This window comes from Lolium perenne, chromosome 4 (assembly GCF_019359855.2).
Source record: "Lolium perenne isolate Kyuss_39 chromosome 4, Kyuss_2.0, whole genome shotgun sequence".
In the NCBI taxonomy this organism is placed as follows: domain Eukaryota; kingdom Viridiplantae; phylum Streptophyta; class Magnoliopsida; order Poales; family Poaceae; genus Lolium; species Lolium perenne.
Genome location: NC_067247.2, coordinates 203,233,318 through 203,252,983, shown reverse-complemented (window position 1 = coordinate 203,252,983; position 19,666 = coordinate 203,233,318). Strand labels below are relative to the sequence as shown.

Sequence of the window (19,666 nt, the reverse complement as noted above, 5' to 3'; positions counted from 1 at the left end):
GCTACCCCTAACCCCAAACTCTGTCTTATGAAGTCAAGCATGAAGAGAAGTACGTGGTTTTTTGGTTTCAAACATGGAAATTTCAAAAACCCTCTCAAGAGCTTCATTTTGGAGTGACTAAGAAGGATAGATGCTTAATTTTTCATATTCATGTTTTAAACTTGTTTAAATCATGGTCAAACCTAGGATTTGACCAAGATTCAAATGGACATAAAAATTCAAAGAAAAACAATAAAATGAAAAACCAATGCACATAGTCATCTTATGTCATCTAGTAAGCATTCAATTAAGTTGATAAACAAGGTCTAGACATATTCAAACCAGAAAAATCATGTATCAACAAGCTACCCCTAACCCCAAACTCTGTCTTATGAAGTCAAGCATGAAGTGAAGTCCGTGGTTTTTTGGTTTCAAACATGGAAATTTCAAAAACCCTCTCAAGAGCTTCATTTTGGAGTGACTACGAAGAATACATGCTTAATTTTTCATATTCATGTTTTAAACTTGTTTAAATCATGGTCAAACCTAGGATTTGACCAAGATTCAAATGGGCATAATTTAAAAAAATGAAAAATCAAGGCACATAGTCTTCTTATGTCATATAGTACGCATTCAATTAAGTTGATAAATAAGGTCTAGCTAGATATATTCAAACCAGAGAAATCATGTATCTACCCCCTAACCCTAAACTCTGTCTCATGAAGTCAAGCGCATGAAGATATGTGGTTTTTGGTTTCAAACATGGAAATTTCAAAAACCCACCTAAAGAGCTTCATTTTGAAGTGATTAATTAAGACGCATACATGCATGCTTACTTTTTCATATTCATGTTTTAAACTTATTCAAATCTTGGTGAAACCTAGGATTTGACCAAGATTCAAATCGGTATAAAAATTAAAAAAAACAAAAAAGGTCTTCTTATGTTATATAGTAAGCATTCAATTAAGTTGATAAATAAGGTCTAGTAGACATATTCAAACCAGAAAAATCATGTATCTACCCCCTAACCCTAAACTCCGTCTCATGAAGTCAAGCGCATGAAGATATGTGGTTTTTGGTTTCAAGCATGGAAATTTCAAAAACCCTCCCAATAACTTCAATTTGAAGTGATTAATTAAGAAGCATACATGCATGCTTACTTTTTCTTATTCATGTTTTAAACTTATTCAAATCTTGGTGAAACCTAGGATTTGACCCAGATTCAAACGGGTATAAAAATTCAAAAAAAACAAAAAAAGCTCTTCTTATGTTATATATTAAGCATTAAATTAAGTTGATAAATAAGGTCTAGACATATTCAAACCAGAAAAATCATGTATCTACCCCCTAACCCTAAACTTTGTCTTATGAAGTCATGCATGAAGAGAAGTGGTTTTTGGTTTCAAGCATGGAAATTTCAAAAACCCTCCGAAGAGCTACATTTTGGAGTGACTAAGAAATATAGATGCTTAGTTTTTCATACTCATGTTTTTAACTTGTTTAAATCTAGGTCAAACCTATTATTTGACCAAGATTCAAATGGGTATAAAAATTCAAAAAAAATCAAAAAATGAAAAACCAAAGCACATAGTCTTCGTATGTCATATAGTAAGCATTCAAGTTCATAAACAAGGTCTAGACATACTCAAACCAGAAAAATCATGTATCTACACCATAACCCTTAACTCTGTCTTGTGAAGTCAAGCATGAAGAGAAGTGGTTTTTGGTTTCAAACATGGAAATTTCAAAAACCCTCTCAAGAGCTTCATTTTGGAGTGACTAAGAAGGATCCATAGGAAACTATGTACTAATACAGTATAATAATCACCCGAGTTATTAGAGCAACAAGTCTGTCACTTACATGTGGTTCCCATGCGTGAGGTCCCACACTTTAGTGAGCACAAGTCACGTACGCTAGGTAGGCAAACTCCCAGCCATCTTCTTTGTCAAGAGAGAGGCATCAACACACACACTCTCTCTCTCTCTCTCTCTCTCTCTCTCTCTCTCTCTCCAATTATCCACCTCCGTTGGCTGCCGGTTTTGGCAGGTCGTTTCTAGCTCAGCTCGTAGGCCATGGTGTGCAAGCTCTGTAGCCATGGCGATTTGCCAAGTGGTTCATCCCCGGCAGCAACGAGGATCAATCCGGACGGTGGCTGTTAAGGACCCGATCGCATTTCTTGCTTTCAGCCTGGGGTCTACCCGTCAGCGACTCTTAACAGCCGAAGCGGTATGGATCAAAGGGAAGCGTTGGATTAGAACGCAGATCAACGGTTCACGCGCGTCGTCGTCGACGGCGAGAGAGGAGCTCGCCGGCGGCTCAGGTAGGGGGTCGGAGAGCTCACCGTGGCTCCAGCTAGGGTAGGCAGTGTGCGCGAGGAAGGTGTAGACGAGGGCGATGCTCCTGGTACCGGCGGCGGCTCCAGGGGCGGCTCCAATCGACGGAGGCGACCTCCGTGTACTGGCGGCTCCGATCGTCCAATTGGGCTTGCTTCGGCGTCAATCGAGGTGGCTAACGGTGCGTTGAGAAGCGGTGGTGAGAGGTGATCATGGTGGTGTGCTCAGATCGTCGAGGGGAGGCCTCCTTTTATAGGCGCGTGAGGGTGCCGTGGGTGCTGCGGCAAGGTCGACAAGGGCGCGGCGTTTCCGGCGGGCTAGAGAGCTAGGCGAGGGCGCGGTCGTGTTCATGACGTCATGGCGGTGCTGTGAGCGTGAACGGCGTGGCAAGGGGGTGCGTGTGGTGGTCGGGGCCATGCGCGTACTGGCGCGGCCGTGGCGGGCGCGCTCGTCCTCTCCGGCGACCGTGGGCGCTAAGGCATGACGCGAGCATGTCCGGCGAGTTCCGCGTGGCGAGGAGGGTACCAGGGCGCGCGGAGTTGGTCGAGGTACGACGAGGTACGGCGAACGCCGCGTGGCCATGTCGCGCGCGACCGTGCGCGGTGACGTCGCCATGCCGCTCGCGTCGTACCTGGGACGTACTGGGCGCGCGTCGTCCGGGTCGTGTCGGCGTCCTCTCGTTCAACGGCGAGTACGGGCAATCTCCAGTGATCAAGGGCGACGCGTTTGGCAAGGTGGTGAGGGCTGCAGAGGCAGGGAGAGAAGGGTGGCGCGTCGAGGTGGAACGGGACCGGCATGGCCATGGCCAGCCATGTTCTGGTCATGTCCATGTTGGTTTCTTGCATGGGCTAGGTAGGGTTGGGTCAGGGGAGCATGGCTAGGTCAAGTGGTGGTCAAGACAAGGCTTGGTTTGATCACATTTTGAAAATTGGGAATCTTGCATATGTTTCAAAGTCTCATCTTTGCTTGATCATAACTCTTGATCCAAAATGAATTTGGTATGATGATCTTTACAAAAGTTGTTCACCTTGTTGTGTACTTGGATGACATGCCAAGATTTGGATTTGTTTAGTTTAGAAATCTTGAAATCTAGAGGCTCAAAGTGATGACCAGAATGTAAAAGTCAAAAATGACCATTATTCCATGTGATCATAATTCGATTTTTGGATTTGATTTAAATGGTGTTCCCTTGATTCCCAAAGTTGTAATAACTCTTTAATATCATATTGCAAGTAATGGTGAAGATCAAATGGGTTTAGGATCAAATTTGCAAAAAATGGCATAGGCCATATGTTAGGGTTTTTAGGGTTTGATTTATATTTGATTTCTTTCTCTTTTTGATTTATTTGATTGGTGATCTTCACTTGATCACTTTAGGGTTTTAAAGTTCATCACATAAACAATAACACAATCATCATGGCATAACACTCAAAATGCACAAGTCCTAGGCAGGGCACTATATGCAATTTAAAAGTTTTTGTTGGTTCTCAAATTTGGATTTCTGGAATTCTTCTTCTTCCTTTTATTGAAATTTGGGATGTTACAAACCCTTCCCCCTTACAAAAGATCTCGTCCCGAGATCTTAAAGAAAATTAGGTACTAAAGAGATCTGGGTATTCTTTCTTCATGTCTTCCTCTCGCTCCCAAGTGGCTTCATCTTCGGTATGATTGCTCCACTGTATCTTCAGAAACTTGATGCTTCGGGTGCGGGTGGTTCTGTATGCTTCTTCCAAGATGCGAATCGGCACTTCGCGGTACGTCAGGTCTTGGTTGATGTCCACCGAACGGTGATCGATGTTCTTGAACACTTCAGTCTTCTCGGGGACTTCAAGGCACTTCCTGAGGAGTGAGATGTGAAACACGTCGTGCACAGCCGACATTTCTTCAGGTAACTCCAGTTGATAGGATACTTCGCCTCGGCGACTCAGAACTTTGAAGGGTCCGACATATCGGGGTGCAAGCTTTCCTTTCAGCTGAAATCTCTGCATTCCTTTCAGGGGGGATACTTTGAGATAGACAAAATCTCCGATCTCAAAGGTCATCTCTCGGCGTCTCTTGTCGGCGTAACTCTTCTGCCTTGATTGCGCCGTCTTGAGGTATTCGCGGATCTTGTGCACCTTCTCTTCAGCTTCACGAAGAATGTCAGGTCCAAAGACTTGACTCTCTCCGACTTCCGACCAATTCAGAGGGGTACGGCACTTCCTTCCGTACAGAGCTTCAAAGGGGGCCATCTGTAAACTGGCTTGGTAATTGTTGTTGTACGAGAATTCTGCATAAGGCAGGCAGTCTTCCCACTTGGATCCATATTCTAGTACACATGCTCTCAGCATGTCCTCCAGTATCTGGTTGACTCTTTCGGTCTGTCCATCGGTCTGCGGGTGATAGGCGGTGCTGAAATTCAGACGGGTTCCTAGTCCTTCATGCACCTTCTGCCAGAATCTTGAGGTGAATTGTGATCCTCTATCTGACACTATCGACTTCGGGGTTCCATGCAGGGCGACTATTCTGGAGATGTACAGTTCAGCTAACTTTGGGCCTTGGTAGGTGGTCTTGACCGCGATGAAATGGGCTACCTTGGTCAATCTATCGACAACTACCCATATCGAATCATTTCCTTTGCTGGATTTGGGCAAACCTGTGATAAAGTCCATTCCTACGGAGTCCCACTTCCATTCTGGAATCTGTAATGGTTGCAGCAGTCCTGCGGGCCGCTGATGTTCCGCCTTGACTCGTTGACAGATATCACACTTGGCGATGTAGCTTCCGATCTCCCTCTTCATTCCATGCCACCAGAATTGTTCCTTCAAGTCTTGATACATCTTGGTACCTCCGGGATGAATAGAGTATAACGTGTCATGGGCTTCCTTCAGAATAACTTGCTTCAACTCTGAGTCTGACGGTACACATAGACGTCCATTGTACCAAAGAACTCCTTCTTCATCTACAGTGAATCCCGGTGCCTTTCCTGCGTCTATCTGGGTCTTGATTCCATCAATGCTGGCATTTCCCTTCTGAGCTTCCTTGATCTGACCGATCAAGGTGGGTTGTAGCTCTATGCTGGCTAGGAATCCCTCACTGACTAACTCCATTCTAAACTGCTCAAACTCCTGGTATAGGCTAGGTTGTTCTTCTGCTATCATTGAGTTCAACTGACACGGCAGTCTACTCAGCGCATCCGCTACCACATTGGCCTTGCCGGGGTGATAGTGAATTTCCATATCGTAGTCCTTGATCAATTCTAACCATCTTCTTTGCCTCATATTCAGCTCCTTCTGGGTGAAGATATACTTTAGGCTCTTGTGATCCGAATAGATCTCGCAGCGGTTACCCATGAGGTAATGACGCCATACTTTCAGTGCTAACACTACCGCTGCAAGTTCGAGGTCATGGGTTGGATAATTCTGCTCATGCTGCTTCAGTTGCCGGGACAGATAAGATATCACATTGCCTTCTTGCATCAGCACACATCCGAGACCAATCTTGGATGCATCACAGTAGACGTCAAAGGGTTTGGTGATGTCCGGCATGATCAGAATTGGGGCTGAGGTCAGTCTAAGCTTGAGTTGTTGAAAACTCTCTTCGCATTTGTCAGTCCATTCGAACTTCTTGTCCTTCTTCAACAATTGGGTCATTGGTCGAGCGATGCTCGAAAAGACTTCTACAAATCCGCGGTAATATCCGGCTAATCCAAGAAAAGCGCGGACCTCGGTCTGGGTTGTTGGGGCTTTCCATTCGGCAACAGTCTTGATCTTGGCGGGATCCACGACAATTCCTCCCGCAGACAAGATATGTCCCAGGAATCCTACTTCTTTCAGCCAAAACTCACATTTGCTGAACTTAGCATACAGCTGGTGTTCCCTAAGGGTATCTAGGACAGCTTCCAGGTGTTTCTCATGTTCTTCTTCGGACTTGGAGTAGATTAGGATGTCATCGATGAAAACGACAACAAACTTATCCAGAAAGTTCATGAAGATCTTATTCATGAGGTTCATAAAATAAGAGGGGGCATTGGTCAGTCCAAATGACATGACATTGTACTCGTACAATCCATATCTGGTGGTAAAGGCAGTTTTGGGAATGTCCGATGCACGAATCTTCAGCTGATGGTATCCAGTCCTGAGGTCAATCTTTGAGAACACTATGGCTCCGGTCAGCTGGTCAAACAGGTCTTCTATCTTCGGCAAGGGGTATTTGTTCTTGATGGTGACATCATTAAGCTTATGATAGTCCGTACATAAACGACTGGCACTGTCTTTCTTGTCTACAAACAAAACTGGGGATCTCCAAGGTGACGCACTTGGTCGAATCAGACCTTTGGCAAGCAATTCATCCAGTTGCTTCTTCAGTTCCACTAGCTCTGCTGGGTTCATGCTATAGGCTCTCTGGGCTATAGGTCCGGTTCCGGGGATTAACTCGATGATAAACTCGATATTCCGATCTGGGGGCATACCGGGTAGACCATCGGGAAACACATTAGGGTATCGACAGACGACCCTGATCTGATCCAAGGTTGGCTTGGCTACACTCTGGTTGCAGGTAAACTTTCTGGGCAGTCTTTCCGAGACATGTTCTACTATGATACCGGTGCTACTGGTCATGGTGATGGCTTTCTTGGCACAGTCAATCATTCCATGATGTTTGGCCATCCAATCCATACCCAGCACTATTTCCAAACCTTTGGTTCCCAGAATAATCAGGTTGGCATAAAAATCTACTTCATGTATTCTGATGGGTACATTTTTGCCAAATTTTCTGGCTTTAGTGGTTGATCCGGGAATTTGAACTATCATGACATGTTTCAAGCTGATAGGTTGAATTTTACTTGTTGATGCAAAGTCTTCAGTGACAAAAGAATGAGATGCTCCGGAATCAAACAACACTCTGGCAAGTACTGAGTTGACAGGAAACATACCCAGTACAACATCTGGTGCTTCCTGGGCTTCTTGGGCGTTCATGTGGAAGAGACGACCGTTGCGGTTATTGGGGTTGTTGGGGGCGAACTTCTTTCCGGTGGAGACACGGCGTTGCTGCTGAGCAGGTGCAGCAGTGTTGCCGGCGAGCTTGGCGAGCTTCTTGGGGCACTCGTTGGAGTAGTGTCCCACTACACCACACTCATAACAAGTGATGGTGGACTTGTCCTTGGTTGCGACGGGAATAGCGTTGCTCCCAGTCCTTGGAGCGGTGTTGGTGTTGTTGTTGTTGGTGTTGGGGGCTCGCATTGGGGCGCGGTTGAAGTTGTTGGTGTTGTTCTGGTAGTTGTGGTTGTTGTTGTGGTGGCCTCCTGTTGTGGGTATACTTCATGGGTGTACCATCGACAGTGCCTAGATCCGGCAAGCCCGGGTGGCCCACAGATGGTGATGAGGCATGTGGCCCATCGGGCGGCCCAGTTGCTGTTGATCATGAAGGAAGAAGTCCAGCCCAGGATCAGCAGGCCGGATCCGTACCGACCTAGGAGTGACCCGGATCCAGGGAGGCCCATGAGGAACCCGGATCCAGTACGACGTGTATGGAAGGCGGATCCGTGACGTGCACGGCAAGATATTGTACCGTAGCTAGGCTATCTGTAATCCGGCTAGGACTCTCCATGTAAACCCTAGATCCGTGCGCCTTTATAAGCCGGATCCCGGGAGCCCTAGAGGCACAACCACAACTCATTGTAACAACGCGAAAGCGCCCAGATAATTCCAGACAAGCAGCAGTAGGCCCTGTCATCGTGCAGGTGTTCCGAAGCTGGGTAACTCGCGTACCACCGTCCCGTGTGCACTCCGCCCTATGGCCCCTACTTCTTCTCCCCCTCGTGAGGATCCCTCCTCCGGGGTACCGTCGATTAGGCAACGACAGTTGGCGCCCACCGTGGGGCCTGTGGCGTCTGGAGGCCGGAACCGGGAGGGTTCCGCCATGGGAAGCTACGACGACACCATCGCTGTGGGGCGCGTCCTTTACGCCGGAAATCTGCCGATCGTCCCTCCGGATGAGTGCTGGATTCCGGCTAGGACAAACCCCGTCAAGCTCTCCATCGTCCCAATTGGCGGCATTCACATCTTCATCGGGGAAACCGTCGATTCCGACGGAAACCCACTGGTAAGTAACGCAGACGCGACCGCCGCAGAGCTGGACGCTGTCGCGAAGATCCGATCTGAGATGCAGGAGCTTCCCAAGGAAGATTCCGCCTCGGATCCGGAATTTTCAAAGCCCACCCAATCCGCCCCGAGCAGGAAACAAAGGTGGAAGACCAATGCGGATCCGCCGGGGTTTCCCAGGTGGTAGCAAAGCAGAGGTGCCACTGCGTACACTTCTTGGCCCATACCGCCGGAACCGCCCCTCAAGAAGACGGAGTTGGTCCAGAGCAGGTAGAGGCACCGGAAAGCGGCGCAGATCCGGATCAGGCTCAGCTTGTCGGAGAAAGCGAAGCTCCGGTTGAAGAGTCGATTTTGGGCAATCTGAGCCCAATTTCCGGCGACACCCCGTCCACGGAATCTGATGACTTCGTTCGCAAGATAAGGGAGTACGGATACGGCGATCAGCCAGAAGTCGACTCCGCCCAGCCCAAGCAGGTTATCGCAACGGTAGCAGCGCTGGGTCAACCGGGATCCGGAGACCAAGTCAGCCAATCTGACCCCCAACCATCCCATCAAGGATCTCCAATGTCTCGAGTGCGACCCCAAAGGGATTCTCCCTCGGAGGAAATCTTGTCAGCAGAGGAGGTGGCCGCGCGAGCAGTTCTTAACACACCAATAACCCCGGGCGACGCCGCAGATCTGGAGGCCCTAGAGACCGCCGAAAGGAAATGCTGGCCACAGCCAAGAGGCTCGCCGATACCGAAGCTGCGTTAAGGATAGGAAGGGCAGATCATGCACTGGACGGAAAACTTCGAGAGACAGGACCGCGAGATTGCTGCCACACTCGAGCAGGTCAAGAGCATGAGGGCTGAGTGGGAGGTAAAGATGACCTATGCGCAGCGGAGGCCGATCGAATTGTTAGAGAAGCAATTCCGCCTCGCAGAATACCCTTCAACACGCCCGCAGATCACCAGCCGCTGGAAACTCCAAAGGACAACATGCAGAAAGCTGCGGAATTGCTGAAGAAGAAGGACGAAGAAGTTGATATCAACTATCTCCGCACACTTGTCGCTTCAGCAATGCAGCAGCAGAACAAGGCAGATACTTCGCGCAGGTTGGAATCCAATCCGGATAACTGTGTATCTACCGCGCAGAAGGACGATGAATCGCACACCGGATCGTCGGAGCGCAGAAGAAGGGCCAGGGAGCACCCAAATCCGATCCCCGTTCCGTCACAGACGCCTCCGTCGGATCCAAGGAAGGGAAAGGACGCGATGTACTCCGGAAGAGACAAATACCGCAACCCCTCACCTCCACCCAACGGTTACCCGCGACCCCCTCGCCGCCGTAGTCCAGCCGGAAACACCAGGCCCGTAGGGCATGGTGCGCTTGTTATCCGCGACAACGTGCTGCCAAGAAACAGAAACAGGGGAGCGCTCGCCGGAACCTCGCCGGAATCGAACAATGTTCATGAGCCCGAGCCCAGGAGGAGTCGGAATGAAGATCGCGGTCCAGAGCCTCGCCGGAACCGCGATCCAGAACCTCGTCGGAGCCGCGATCCAGAACCTCGCAGGAGCCGGGACCCAGAGCCTCGTCGGAGCCGTGACCCGGAGCCTCGCCGGAACGACCAGGGCAGCCAGCGCCAAGGCGAAGGCAGCCACAGGAGCCGGAGTCAGCACCAGGAAGGCCGAGGAGATTCAGATGGCGGAAGCAAGAAGTCAGACCGCCCACCTCGCAGGTCTCCCTCACCACCACCTAGCGGTGGCGGCGGAGGTGGAGGCGGAGGCAATGGCCGGAGATCTCGCTCTCGCTCCAAGTCTCCTCGCCACGGCTCGCGCGACGCGCGGGACCGCCTTAACGAGTACAGAACCGACTACATTGGTCCGAAGTGCTTTGGCAGGATGATTCGAGAGGAACCAAAGCCAAGGATGAACCTCAAGCTACCTGGAAATCTGAAGCATTATGATGGCACCGAAAGGCCGGATACCTGGATTGAGGATTACTACAATGTCGTAACCTTCACGGAGGAACCCCTAACATCGCTCGCCGCATGCTCCAGTTGTACCTTGTAGGTCCAGCCCGGATCTGGCTCAGCGACCTCGAGAAGAACTCCATCTTTTGCTGGTTTGACCTGAAGAACGCTTTTGAGAAACACTTCAGGGGCACCTACAAGCGACCTGCCACAACAAGCGACCTACAGGCTTGCATCCAGAAGAAGGGCGAAACATCAAGGAATTTCCTCACCCGATGGTTGGCATGCGGAAACGTGTGCGAGATCGTTGACCACCGCACGGCAATGCACGCCTTCATTGGGGGCTTGCGGCGAGGAGGATTGCTGCGACACAAGCTGACCTGCATGGTCAATGCAAATCAACCGACGTTGGATGACATGATCACCATCGCTAGCGATCACACCGCCGCCGACGACGACGCAGCGGTGATCTCGCAGCCACAGCAATCCCCCTGCACCAACAAAGAAGAACCGTGACAACGGCGGCAGCAGCAGCCATAAGCGCAAGAACCCTGATGACCAGAAGAGTGGCGGATCCGAGATGGTCGCCATGGCGTTTCAACGCGGAGGTCCAGGAGGCGGAAGAGGACGCGGACGCGGAGGCGGAGCCGGCAGGGGTCAGCAGCATACCTCCGAGGTCACCGCCGCCGGATCCCGCGCACCGCAAACCTATGAAGAGTACAGAGACATGCCCTGTCTGGCCCATCTGGATCCGGTTACAGGGAAGTCCACTCATACCAACCGCAACTGCAAGTGGGTCAATGATCTAAAGAACGACCCGGAGGCCGGATACAAGCGCGCCCGGAAGCACCGCCCTCGCGGGAAAGGTGGCAAGGGCAAGAACAAGGACAATGTGGAAGATCGGTCTGAGGCGATGGATGAGGATGATAACTCGCCGGATCCGAAGGCGGGATCCGCCGGGAAATCCATTCCAGTCGCTAAATAGAGCGTGGGGGCTTACCACACTTTCCTCGGAACCCCAACAGTACGCGCCTCCAAGTCAGCTACCCGGATCCTGAACGCCATAGTTCCGGCTGTGCCGCAAGACGTCGTGGTCGGAAATCCCGTGCACATTTGATCGGAAGGATCATCCCGCAATTGTGCCAAAGGAGTGCTACGCCTTGGTTGTAAGTCCCCGCATAGACGGGTATGACTTCTCCAAGTGCCTAATGGATGGCGGAGCTAGCCTGAACATCATGTACCTGGAGACTCTAGAGCGGATGAACCTCACCAAGGAACAGCTCAAACACAAGACCACTGAGTTTCATGGCGTGGTTCCGGGTAAGAAGGCGAACTCCCTCGGCAGCATCACACTTCCCGTGGCTTTTGGCGATGTTCATAATTTCCGCGAAGAGAAGATCACGTTTGAAGTTGTGCCCTTCAAGAGCTCCTACCACGTCATCTTCGGCAGGCCCACCTACCACAAGTTCCACGCAAGAGCGTGCTACATCTACAACAAGCTCAAGATTCCGGGTCCTAAAGGTATGATTACCGTATCCGGAGACTACAAAAAAGCTCATGAGTGCGAGTTAGGCGAAGCCGCCTTCGCAGAGTCTGTGATATCCGGAGAAGAGCTGAAAGGCTACAGAGCCGCGGTGGATCCGACTGAGATGCAGACCACCAAGAAGCAAATCTCCGAGCAGAAAACCTCCTTCAAGCCCGCGATAGAAACCAAGAAGCACGACCTCATCCCAGGTGACTCTTCCAAGCAGGTTTCAGTCGGAGCCAACATGGACCCCAAATAGGAAAGCGCGCTCGTCGAGTTCCTCCGCGCTAACATGGATATCTTCGCATGGCAACCTTCTGACATGTCCGGAGTACCTAGGGAACTCGCCGAGCACTACCTCAACATAAATCCGGGGCCAAACCAGTGAAGCAAGCTATGCGACGCTTTGGAGATAAGAAGCGCCGCGCCATAGGAATGGAACTAGCAAAGTTACTAGAAGCAGGTTTTGTAATAGAAGTTATCCATACCGATTGGGTCGCGAATCCCGTCCTTGTACCCAAAAAGAACACTGAAATACTAAGAATGTGCATCGATTACTCTGGCTTGAACAAACATTGCCCGAAGGATCCGTTCCCCTTGCCGCGCATTGACCAAGTCATTGATTCGACGGCGGGGGCGGAACTTCTGTGTTTTCTTGATGCGTATTCCGGGTATCATCAGATCCGGATGAAGGAATCCGACCAAAAGGCGACTTCATTCATTACCCCCTTTGGTACTTACTGCTATGTTACTATGCCTTTTGGTTTGAAAAATGCAGGTGCTACTTACCAACGTACGATGCGGCGGTGCTCGAAGGACCAAATTGGCCGGAACGTGCACGCTTACGTCGACGACATCGCGGTCATGACCCGGAAAGGATCCGACTTGATCAGCGATCTCACAGAAACCTTCGACAACCTCCGCAGGTACAAGATGATGTTGAATCCGCTGAAGTGCGTCTTTGGCGTGCCTTGGAAAACTCCTTGGCTTCATAGTCTCTCACAGAGGCATTGAGGTTAACCCGGAAAAGATCAAGGCAATCCTGTGCATCAAAAGGCCAACTTGTCTCAAAGATGTGCAACGACTAACCGGTTGTGTTGCAGCAATCGCAGGTTTGTCGGCCGTCTTGGCGAGAAGGCACTACCTCTCGTACAAGCTGCTGAAGAAAACAGACAAATTTGTGCCGGGACGACGCAATGATGCAGCTCTTCGAGGGTTGAAGGAGATACTCACCTCCCCGCCTATCTTGGCAGCTCCAAGAGAGTCGAGCCAATGCTCCTTTATCTGGCAGCTACCAACAAAGTCGTCGCCTCGTCATCGTGGTGGAGCGAAAGGAAGAAGGTCATGAATATGACGTCCGAGACCTGTCTACTACATCAGCGAGGTGTCGACGGAATCAAAACAGAGATATCCTCACTTTCGAAGCTAGCTTATGGCGTGTTCCTAGGCAGCCGGAAGTTGAGGCATTATTTCCAAGAGCATCCGATAGGATCGTGAGCAAGGCTCCGCTGTCAACAATTCTCAACAACGCTGACGCAACAGGACGTACGGCTAAATGGGGCATCGAATTATCCGCCTTCGACATCGCTTACAAGCCAAGGACTGCGGTAAAATCTCAGGTTCGGCAGATTTCGTTGCAGATTGGACGAAGCTCCGGATGCAAGTCCGGAGCCGGAACCGAAACATGGGTCATGCACTTCGACGGATCCAAGCAGCATCAAGGCTCAGGAGCCGGAGTCACTCGAAGTCCCCACCGGAGAAGAATTGCAGTATGTTCTGCAGATCCACTTCGAAGCTACCAACAACATGGCGGAATATGAGGCTCTACTACACGGTCTCTGCGCATCGCTAAGGAAATAGGGATCAAGCACATCATATGCTGTGGAGATTCCGACCTGGTGGCACAACAAGTAGCCGGAACCTGGAACGCCGAAATTCCGTCATGGCGGCCTACAGAGACGAAGTTGACGAGATTGCCAAGAGCTTCCTCGGATACGAAGTCAAGTACGTCAGAGAGACGATAACACGGGCAGACATGCTATCCAAGCTCGGATCCGGCAGAAACCAATTCCGCCTGGCATTTTCCTGGAGCATCTCCGGATACCCTCAGTTAAGGGCGCTAACCCGGAAAACCCAGAGGTGGCAGTGTCTCCGGCTAGGGAAGTGATGGCTATCATTCCGGCCTGGACCCAGCCTTTCCTGGACTACCTCATCGATCAGAAGTTGCCAGAGGACGAGGTCCTCGCACGACGTATCGTCGGGCGAGCACGAACCTACACAATAGTTGATGGACAGCTCTACAAACGAAGTGCAGCAGGGGTATTTCTTAAATGCGTCTCCAATCAAGATGGCATTGAAATCCTCGTAAAGATCCACGCAGGGACTGCGGGCATCACGCCGCTCCCGCATCACTCGTTGCAAAAGCTTTTCGGTTAGGTTTCTATTGGCTTACGGCTAAAGAAGACGCTGATAAAATAGTCAAGACCTGCCGAGGTTGTCAAGACTACGCTACTCAACCAAACGCTCCAGCCCAAGAGCTGAAGACCATACCTATCACCTGGCCATTTGCGGTCCGGGGGCTTGATATGGTTGGTAAGTTAAAATCATCTCCTGGCGGTTTTGAGTACCTCCTGGTCGCTGTTGACAAGTTCAGCAAATGGATCGAGGCTAAGCCAGTGAGAAAAGCCGACGGTGCCACGGCACTAAAATTCATCTGCAGCCTCGTGATGAGATTCGGCATCCCGCACAGCAGAATCACGAGATAATGGCACGAACTTTGCTCAAGGAGAATTGAGGGATTATTGTGAGACAATGGGGATACGATCGGACCTCGCATCCGTGGCTCATCCACAGTCCAATGGTCGAGTTGAAAGGGCTAACGGCCTAATATTATCAGGAATTAAACCACGCCTTGAAGGACCGCTGCGACGAGCAGCCGGAGCTTGGGCTGATGAGTTGGAGGCTGTTACGTGGAGTTTACGAACTACCCCTAACAGATCAACAGGGTTTACCCCTTTTTCCTGGTATACGGATCCGAAGCCGTACTTCCCTCCGACATCATCCACGATTCACCGCGAGTTTCCGCCTACAATGAAGAAACAAATGACGAGGCAAGACAGCTATCTCGTGGACCTGATCGAGGAAGCTCGGAACTTAGCAGATCGAGAGATCCGCCATCTATCGGCAAAAGCTCCGACGTTATCACGATCGTCGAGTTCGGAAACGCTCCTTTATGGCAGGAGACCTGGTCCTCCGCCTTCGACAGTGTGAAAGACCATAAGCTGCAATCTCCATGGGAAGGACCCTTCGTCGTTAGCAAAGTGCTTCATAACGGGTCGTACTACCTTGTCGATTTCCGCGAGTTAAGGGATAGACACTGCTAATCGGCACCGGAAACGCAAGCGTGAGGATCCGGATGACATCTACGATGAAACAGATCGCCCTTGGAATATCGCACAGCTACGTCCTTTCTACACTTAGCATATATTTTCCGAGTTCTAAACTCTGTAATAGTTATACATGATCAATGAAATAAAGCTTCTGGTTCACTCTTTTGAGTCTTTTACCTCCTTTACTTGTTCATTTTAGATCGTGTATGTTTTTTCCAACTAAAACCGCAGAGCTGGATTTTTTCCGCCTAGGCGTGTATGAAAGTTGTGATTTTCAAAATCGTCCTTTAGGACGTAAGCTTAAGTTTTCTGATAAAGTTGTTATCTGTTTCGAACTCGTGGATTCCTAGTAGCGATTTCCGGCACCTATGCCTCGGGGGCTTGTTTCCACGGTTATGGACGGACTGCCATTGGGCTTCGCTGCGCCGGCGAGCGTTTCCGGCTAAGGTTTTCCGGCTCGTGGAAGGTCAAGCGAGCAAGCCGGAAAATAACGAAGTCAGCACTTGCTTTCCGACATAAAACGAAACATGCACACAATATTTAACGGATAGCAGGATAAGTGTTTCCGCCCCATGCATAATTGTTTCGTTCCTAGCTACTTAAGAATTTAAAGTCTTATTACAAACCCTCGCTGGGGCCAAAATGATGCATTGCTTTTCCCGCAGGAATAAAAGTTCTCACTCCCCCTTAGCCGGAGAAGTTTTGCCCTCTGGATCTTGTTCCTTGGCGCCTTCGGCCGGAGAAGATACGTCTTCTTCACTTTCCTTTTCTTCGGAAGCAGCAGTGCTGGTCTTGGGTTCTTCTTGGGGCGCATCCTTGGAGCTGGTCCAGGTAAACTCGGCTCCGGATTCCGCAGGTCGCGCCTGGGCGTCGAGATCCTTCAAAAGTTCCGCTTCTAAGGCCTCGTCGGCGGCGAGGACGACCTTGTCGTAGAATTCCTCGTGCCGGATCCTGCGCGCGCGATGCGGGTGTCGTAGCCGCTCATCGCATCCAGCAGCTCGCCGACGTTCGCATCCGGAGGAACGCCCGTGGTCACTTCATCAAGATCAAGACCCGGAGTATGTGCTAGGCACATGGTCAAGGCCATTGCAGCTGCGCCTCGGGCTGAAGATGCTTGTAGATCAATCACTAGCTCTGGCAGAACGTCCATCTTACCAATAAGCTTGCGCACGTCACAAGTGCGGCTCCTTTTGATGTTCAAATTATGGCATATTTTGCGGGAGGCGGAGATGAGATCCTTGCAGTCATCACCCGCGAGTTGCAGAAGATCGTCTCGTGGGAACAAATTCCGGCGCTGTTCCGGGTACCCAAGCGGCTCTACATAAAAAGATAATCAGGATATAGGCATGCAATTTGAGCGCAAAGTAAAAAAGAATCGGAGCAAATATCTTGACAAGGTTCCGATATCATACCCAAGATGTTCTCATTGAGCAAGTCCCAGTGCTGCTCCGCTGTCTCCATGAATTTCCGGAGTCCGTTGAGCTCCTTTTGCTGCCTCCTGATGGTCTCGCTGTCAGCATTCTTTTTCAGCTCCAGCTCGCCCTTCTCCCTGATATGCTCGGAGTTTTTCTCCGCGGCTGCTTTCGGCCTGCTCCCTCTTAAGTTCCGCCTCCTTTAGCTTCGTCTCCAATTCTTGGTACGAGGAGCGCAGGTTCTCAAGTTCAGTCGAAGCTGTTGCAAGGGAGGAGGATGCGCCTATAATAATATACGTTAACAGCAAATTTGAAGTCGGAATTTGGTTAATAACGAAGAAGGTGGAAACCAACCTTGGGCGTACGCAGTTGTTTAGCCAGTTCCGCATTCTCATCCTTCGTGGTCCGGATATTTTCCGCCCGACTCGTAGTAACGCGGCGCTGCAGGGCAATGTTCTTGTGCAGCTCGTAGTGCGGCGCCTGCTGTTCTGTAAAATTTAAACAAGGCAGGAGTAAAAATTCCGCTTTGTAGCAGTGGTTTCTTTTAAAGCATCATTGCCGGAACTTTTCCGCCATAATGCTTGGGGGCTACTGGTCCATTCTAAAAAACTTTCCCGGAAGTAATTTTTCTCTAAGCATTTAAGCGCTAACTACTTTTTGAGTTTCCGCCTACATGCTTGGGGGCTACTGGGGAGTACCTTTTGCTTGCAGATAAGTTGATCGCAGAATCGGCCAATGTTTTTCTTGAAGTCCCGGATCTCCGATGTCCCGGAATCCGGCTTCCCCGGCGTTGTTCAGCATGGCGTTGAGCAGGTCTTGTTCAAGTTCCCACTTCTCCGCCTCGGTCAGCTTGTTAAAAAACTTGGTGGCATACGCCTTGGGGGTGGAAGTGGTGTCCGCCGGATCTCCGAAGTTCTTCGGAAAACGACTATGTCGCCACCGCCCTCTCCAGCCTGCGCGGAAGTGACTTCCGCATCTCCTTGGCCTTGTGTTTCCGCCTCTTCTTGGGCAGGGCTTTTGGCCTTGGGATCTTCTTCCTCCAGGTGCCCGCCGCTAACCGGAATTATCTCCGGTGGAGTGTTTGCGGCAGCGGGGGAGATGGGTCAGCCCGAGGAGGCGACGGTTGAGGAGTTGGGTGGGAAGCGCCGGGTGGAACTGGAGTAGAGGGACCAACAGCCGGAGATTTCTTCATGTACTTCGTGATGGGCTCCTGGCTGGTGGTCCGCGTGGGCAGCGGTTTTCGGATTCCTGCAAACAAGTGAAAGGGTTTAGACAAGAAATAATTTCGCTAAGTAAAAATCGCATCATGCTCGGAAACTCACGGGGCACCGGGAATGATGGGGCGTGTGCCCTGGCCAGCCGTCGAGAGCATCCGTAGACGCGCACGCTCCGCCTTCCTTGAGTCAAGCGGAGGTGGTTTCGTCGTCTTTGGCTTCTTGGCGGAGGCCTCGCCGCTAGCTCCGGCTTCAGAGCCGGGAGCCTTGGCGCGGGGACGCTTTGTAGGTCGAGGAGCCGCCTTGCGGGGTGCCTGGTCCTCTTCCTCCTCGTCGTCTTCCGGAGCCTCCTCCGCCGTGTCGCTGGTAACGGGGACGCGAATGATGGTGCGGAAGTTGTCCTCCGCCAAAGTATTGAGCTGGAAGGAAAATGAACAGAAGTTAGAGTTATCCTTGTGAAGTTTGAAGCAACGGAAAGAACGAAGCTTACCGGAGGACACTGATCGTTCGTGTAGATATCCTTGAACAGTTCCGGGACCTGTTGGCCCCTCGGAATCTTCACCAGCGTCTTGAGTCTTCTTTTCAGAGAGTCAGCCGGAAGATCATGGCGGGTAACCCGGAGAAGATCATCCGCCCCGGTGTAAGAGCACATCAACCGCGCGTTGTAGCGAAGGGGCTGGATTCTCCGGGAAAACCAGCTAAGTGTAAGCTGGGCTCCGGTAAGTCCGTCGTGGACTAGCCAGGAGATTCTCCGCGCAGCTTTCTCCAAGGTTGGAGTCAGGGCGAGTGGAGGGACGAAGCTCCAGCTTGCAAGTTCTTCCGGAGGTTCGTTGACGAACTGGGGAAGGCCTTCGTGGACATCCGGAACAGGAGCATTCTTCTCGTAGAACCATCCGGCGTTCCAGTACCGGACGGACTCGTGTGAATCGTGGGGAGGATACATACGATTAGGGCGGAGCATAAACGTCATGCTTCCGCAGTTCACCATTGCTTTGTCCTTAGTTTCTTTCTTCACTCGGAAAAAGAATTGCCACAACTTGACATCTGGCCGGATCCCAAGATGTCCTTCGCAGAGAGTCACGAAGTTGGACAAGAGAAGGTATGAATTGGGGCAAATGTTGTGGGGCTGGAGCCCGTAGGTGTTGAGGATGGAGAGAAAAAATTCCGAACAAGGGAGTGAAAGTCCGCGTTCCACCCAAGCCTTGGTCATGACAACTTCTCCGACTTCTGGCTTGGGGGCGTCGGAGTCACGAACGAAACTCCAGTGTGAGGAGATCATTCCCTCGTTCTGGAGCTCTCTAAGCTCCACGTCGGTGGTTGCGCAAGGCCACCATTGACCTCGTTCTCCTTCACGGATCCGGGCCTTGGACGCCCTCTTGTTTTCCGCCTCCTGCACCTTTGCTGCCATCCGAGCTTGTCCCTCGAGTTCTTCTTGAAGCTCTTGGAGGGTAGGGATCCGGCTTGGAGCGGTGCTGGAAGATGCGGAAAAAGGTTGAGCTAGTCTGATGTCGGAAACATACGGTGGCAGGAATGATATAGGATCCGGGCATATGGGTTCTATTTGGTTGGGATCCGGGCTACTCGAAGAGCTACCAGTGCAAAGTGACGATTCGAGTGGCATGCTTCCGGCTGCACCCATACAAAGTGTCTGAGTACCCGGATCACTAAGCCTATCCTCTACACTAGGTTGTCTTCTACAAGTCCGGCGTACTTACCGCTAATGGCGCGGTGGTGCGACGGAGCTCCGGCGGAAGATGAGGTCGCCGAACTTGAAGGAAATTG

The 19,666-nt window shown here is 50.8% G+C and overlaps 1 protein-coding gene across 1 annotated transcript; it reads right to left on the bottom strand.

The window, feature by feature from the left end:
- Window positions 1-17,907: 17,907 nt before the first annotated feature.
- On the bottom strand, window positions 17,908-19,089 carry LOC139838805 (uncharacterized). Its single transcript, XM_071828832.1, has 2 exons — window positions 18,375-19,089; window positions 17,908-18,303 (listed from the first exon to the last, which is right to left on the bottom strand). Exons 1-2 carry the CDS (start codon window positions 18,870-18,872, stop codon window positions 17,989-17,991), a joined length of 813 nt encoding a protein of 270 aa, XP_071684933.1. The 5' UTR covers window positions 18,873-19,089; the 3' UTR covers window positions 17,908-17,988.
- Window positions 19,090-19,666: the final 577 nt, after the last annotated feature.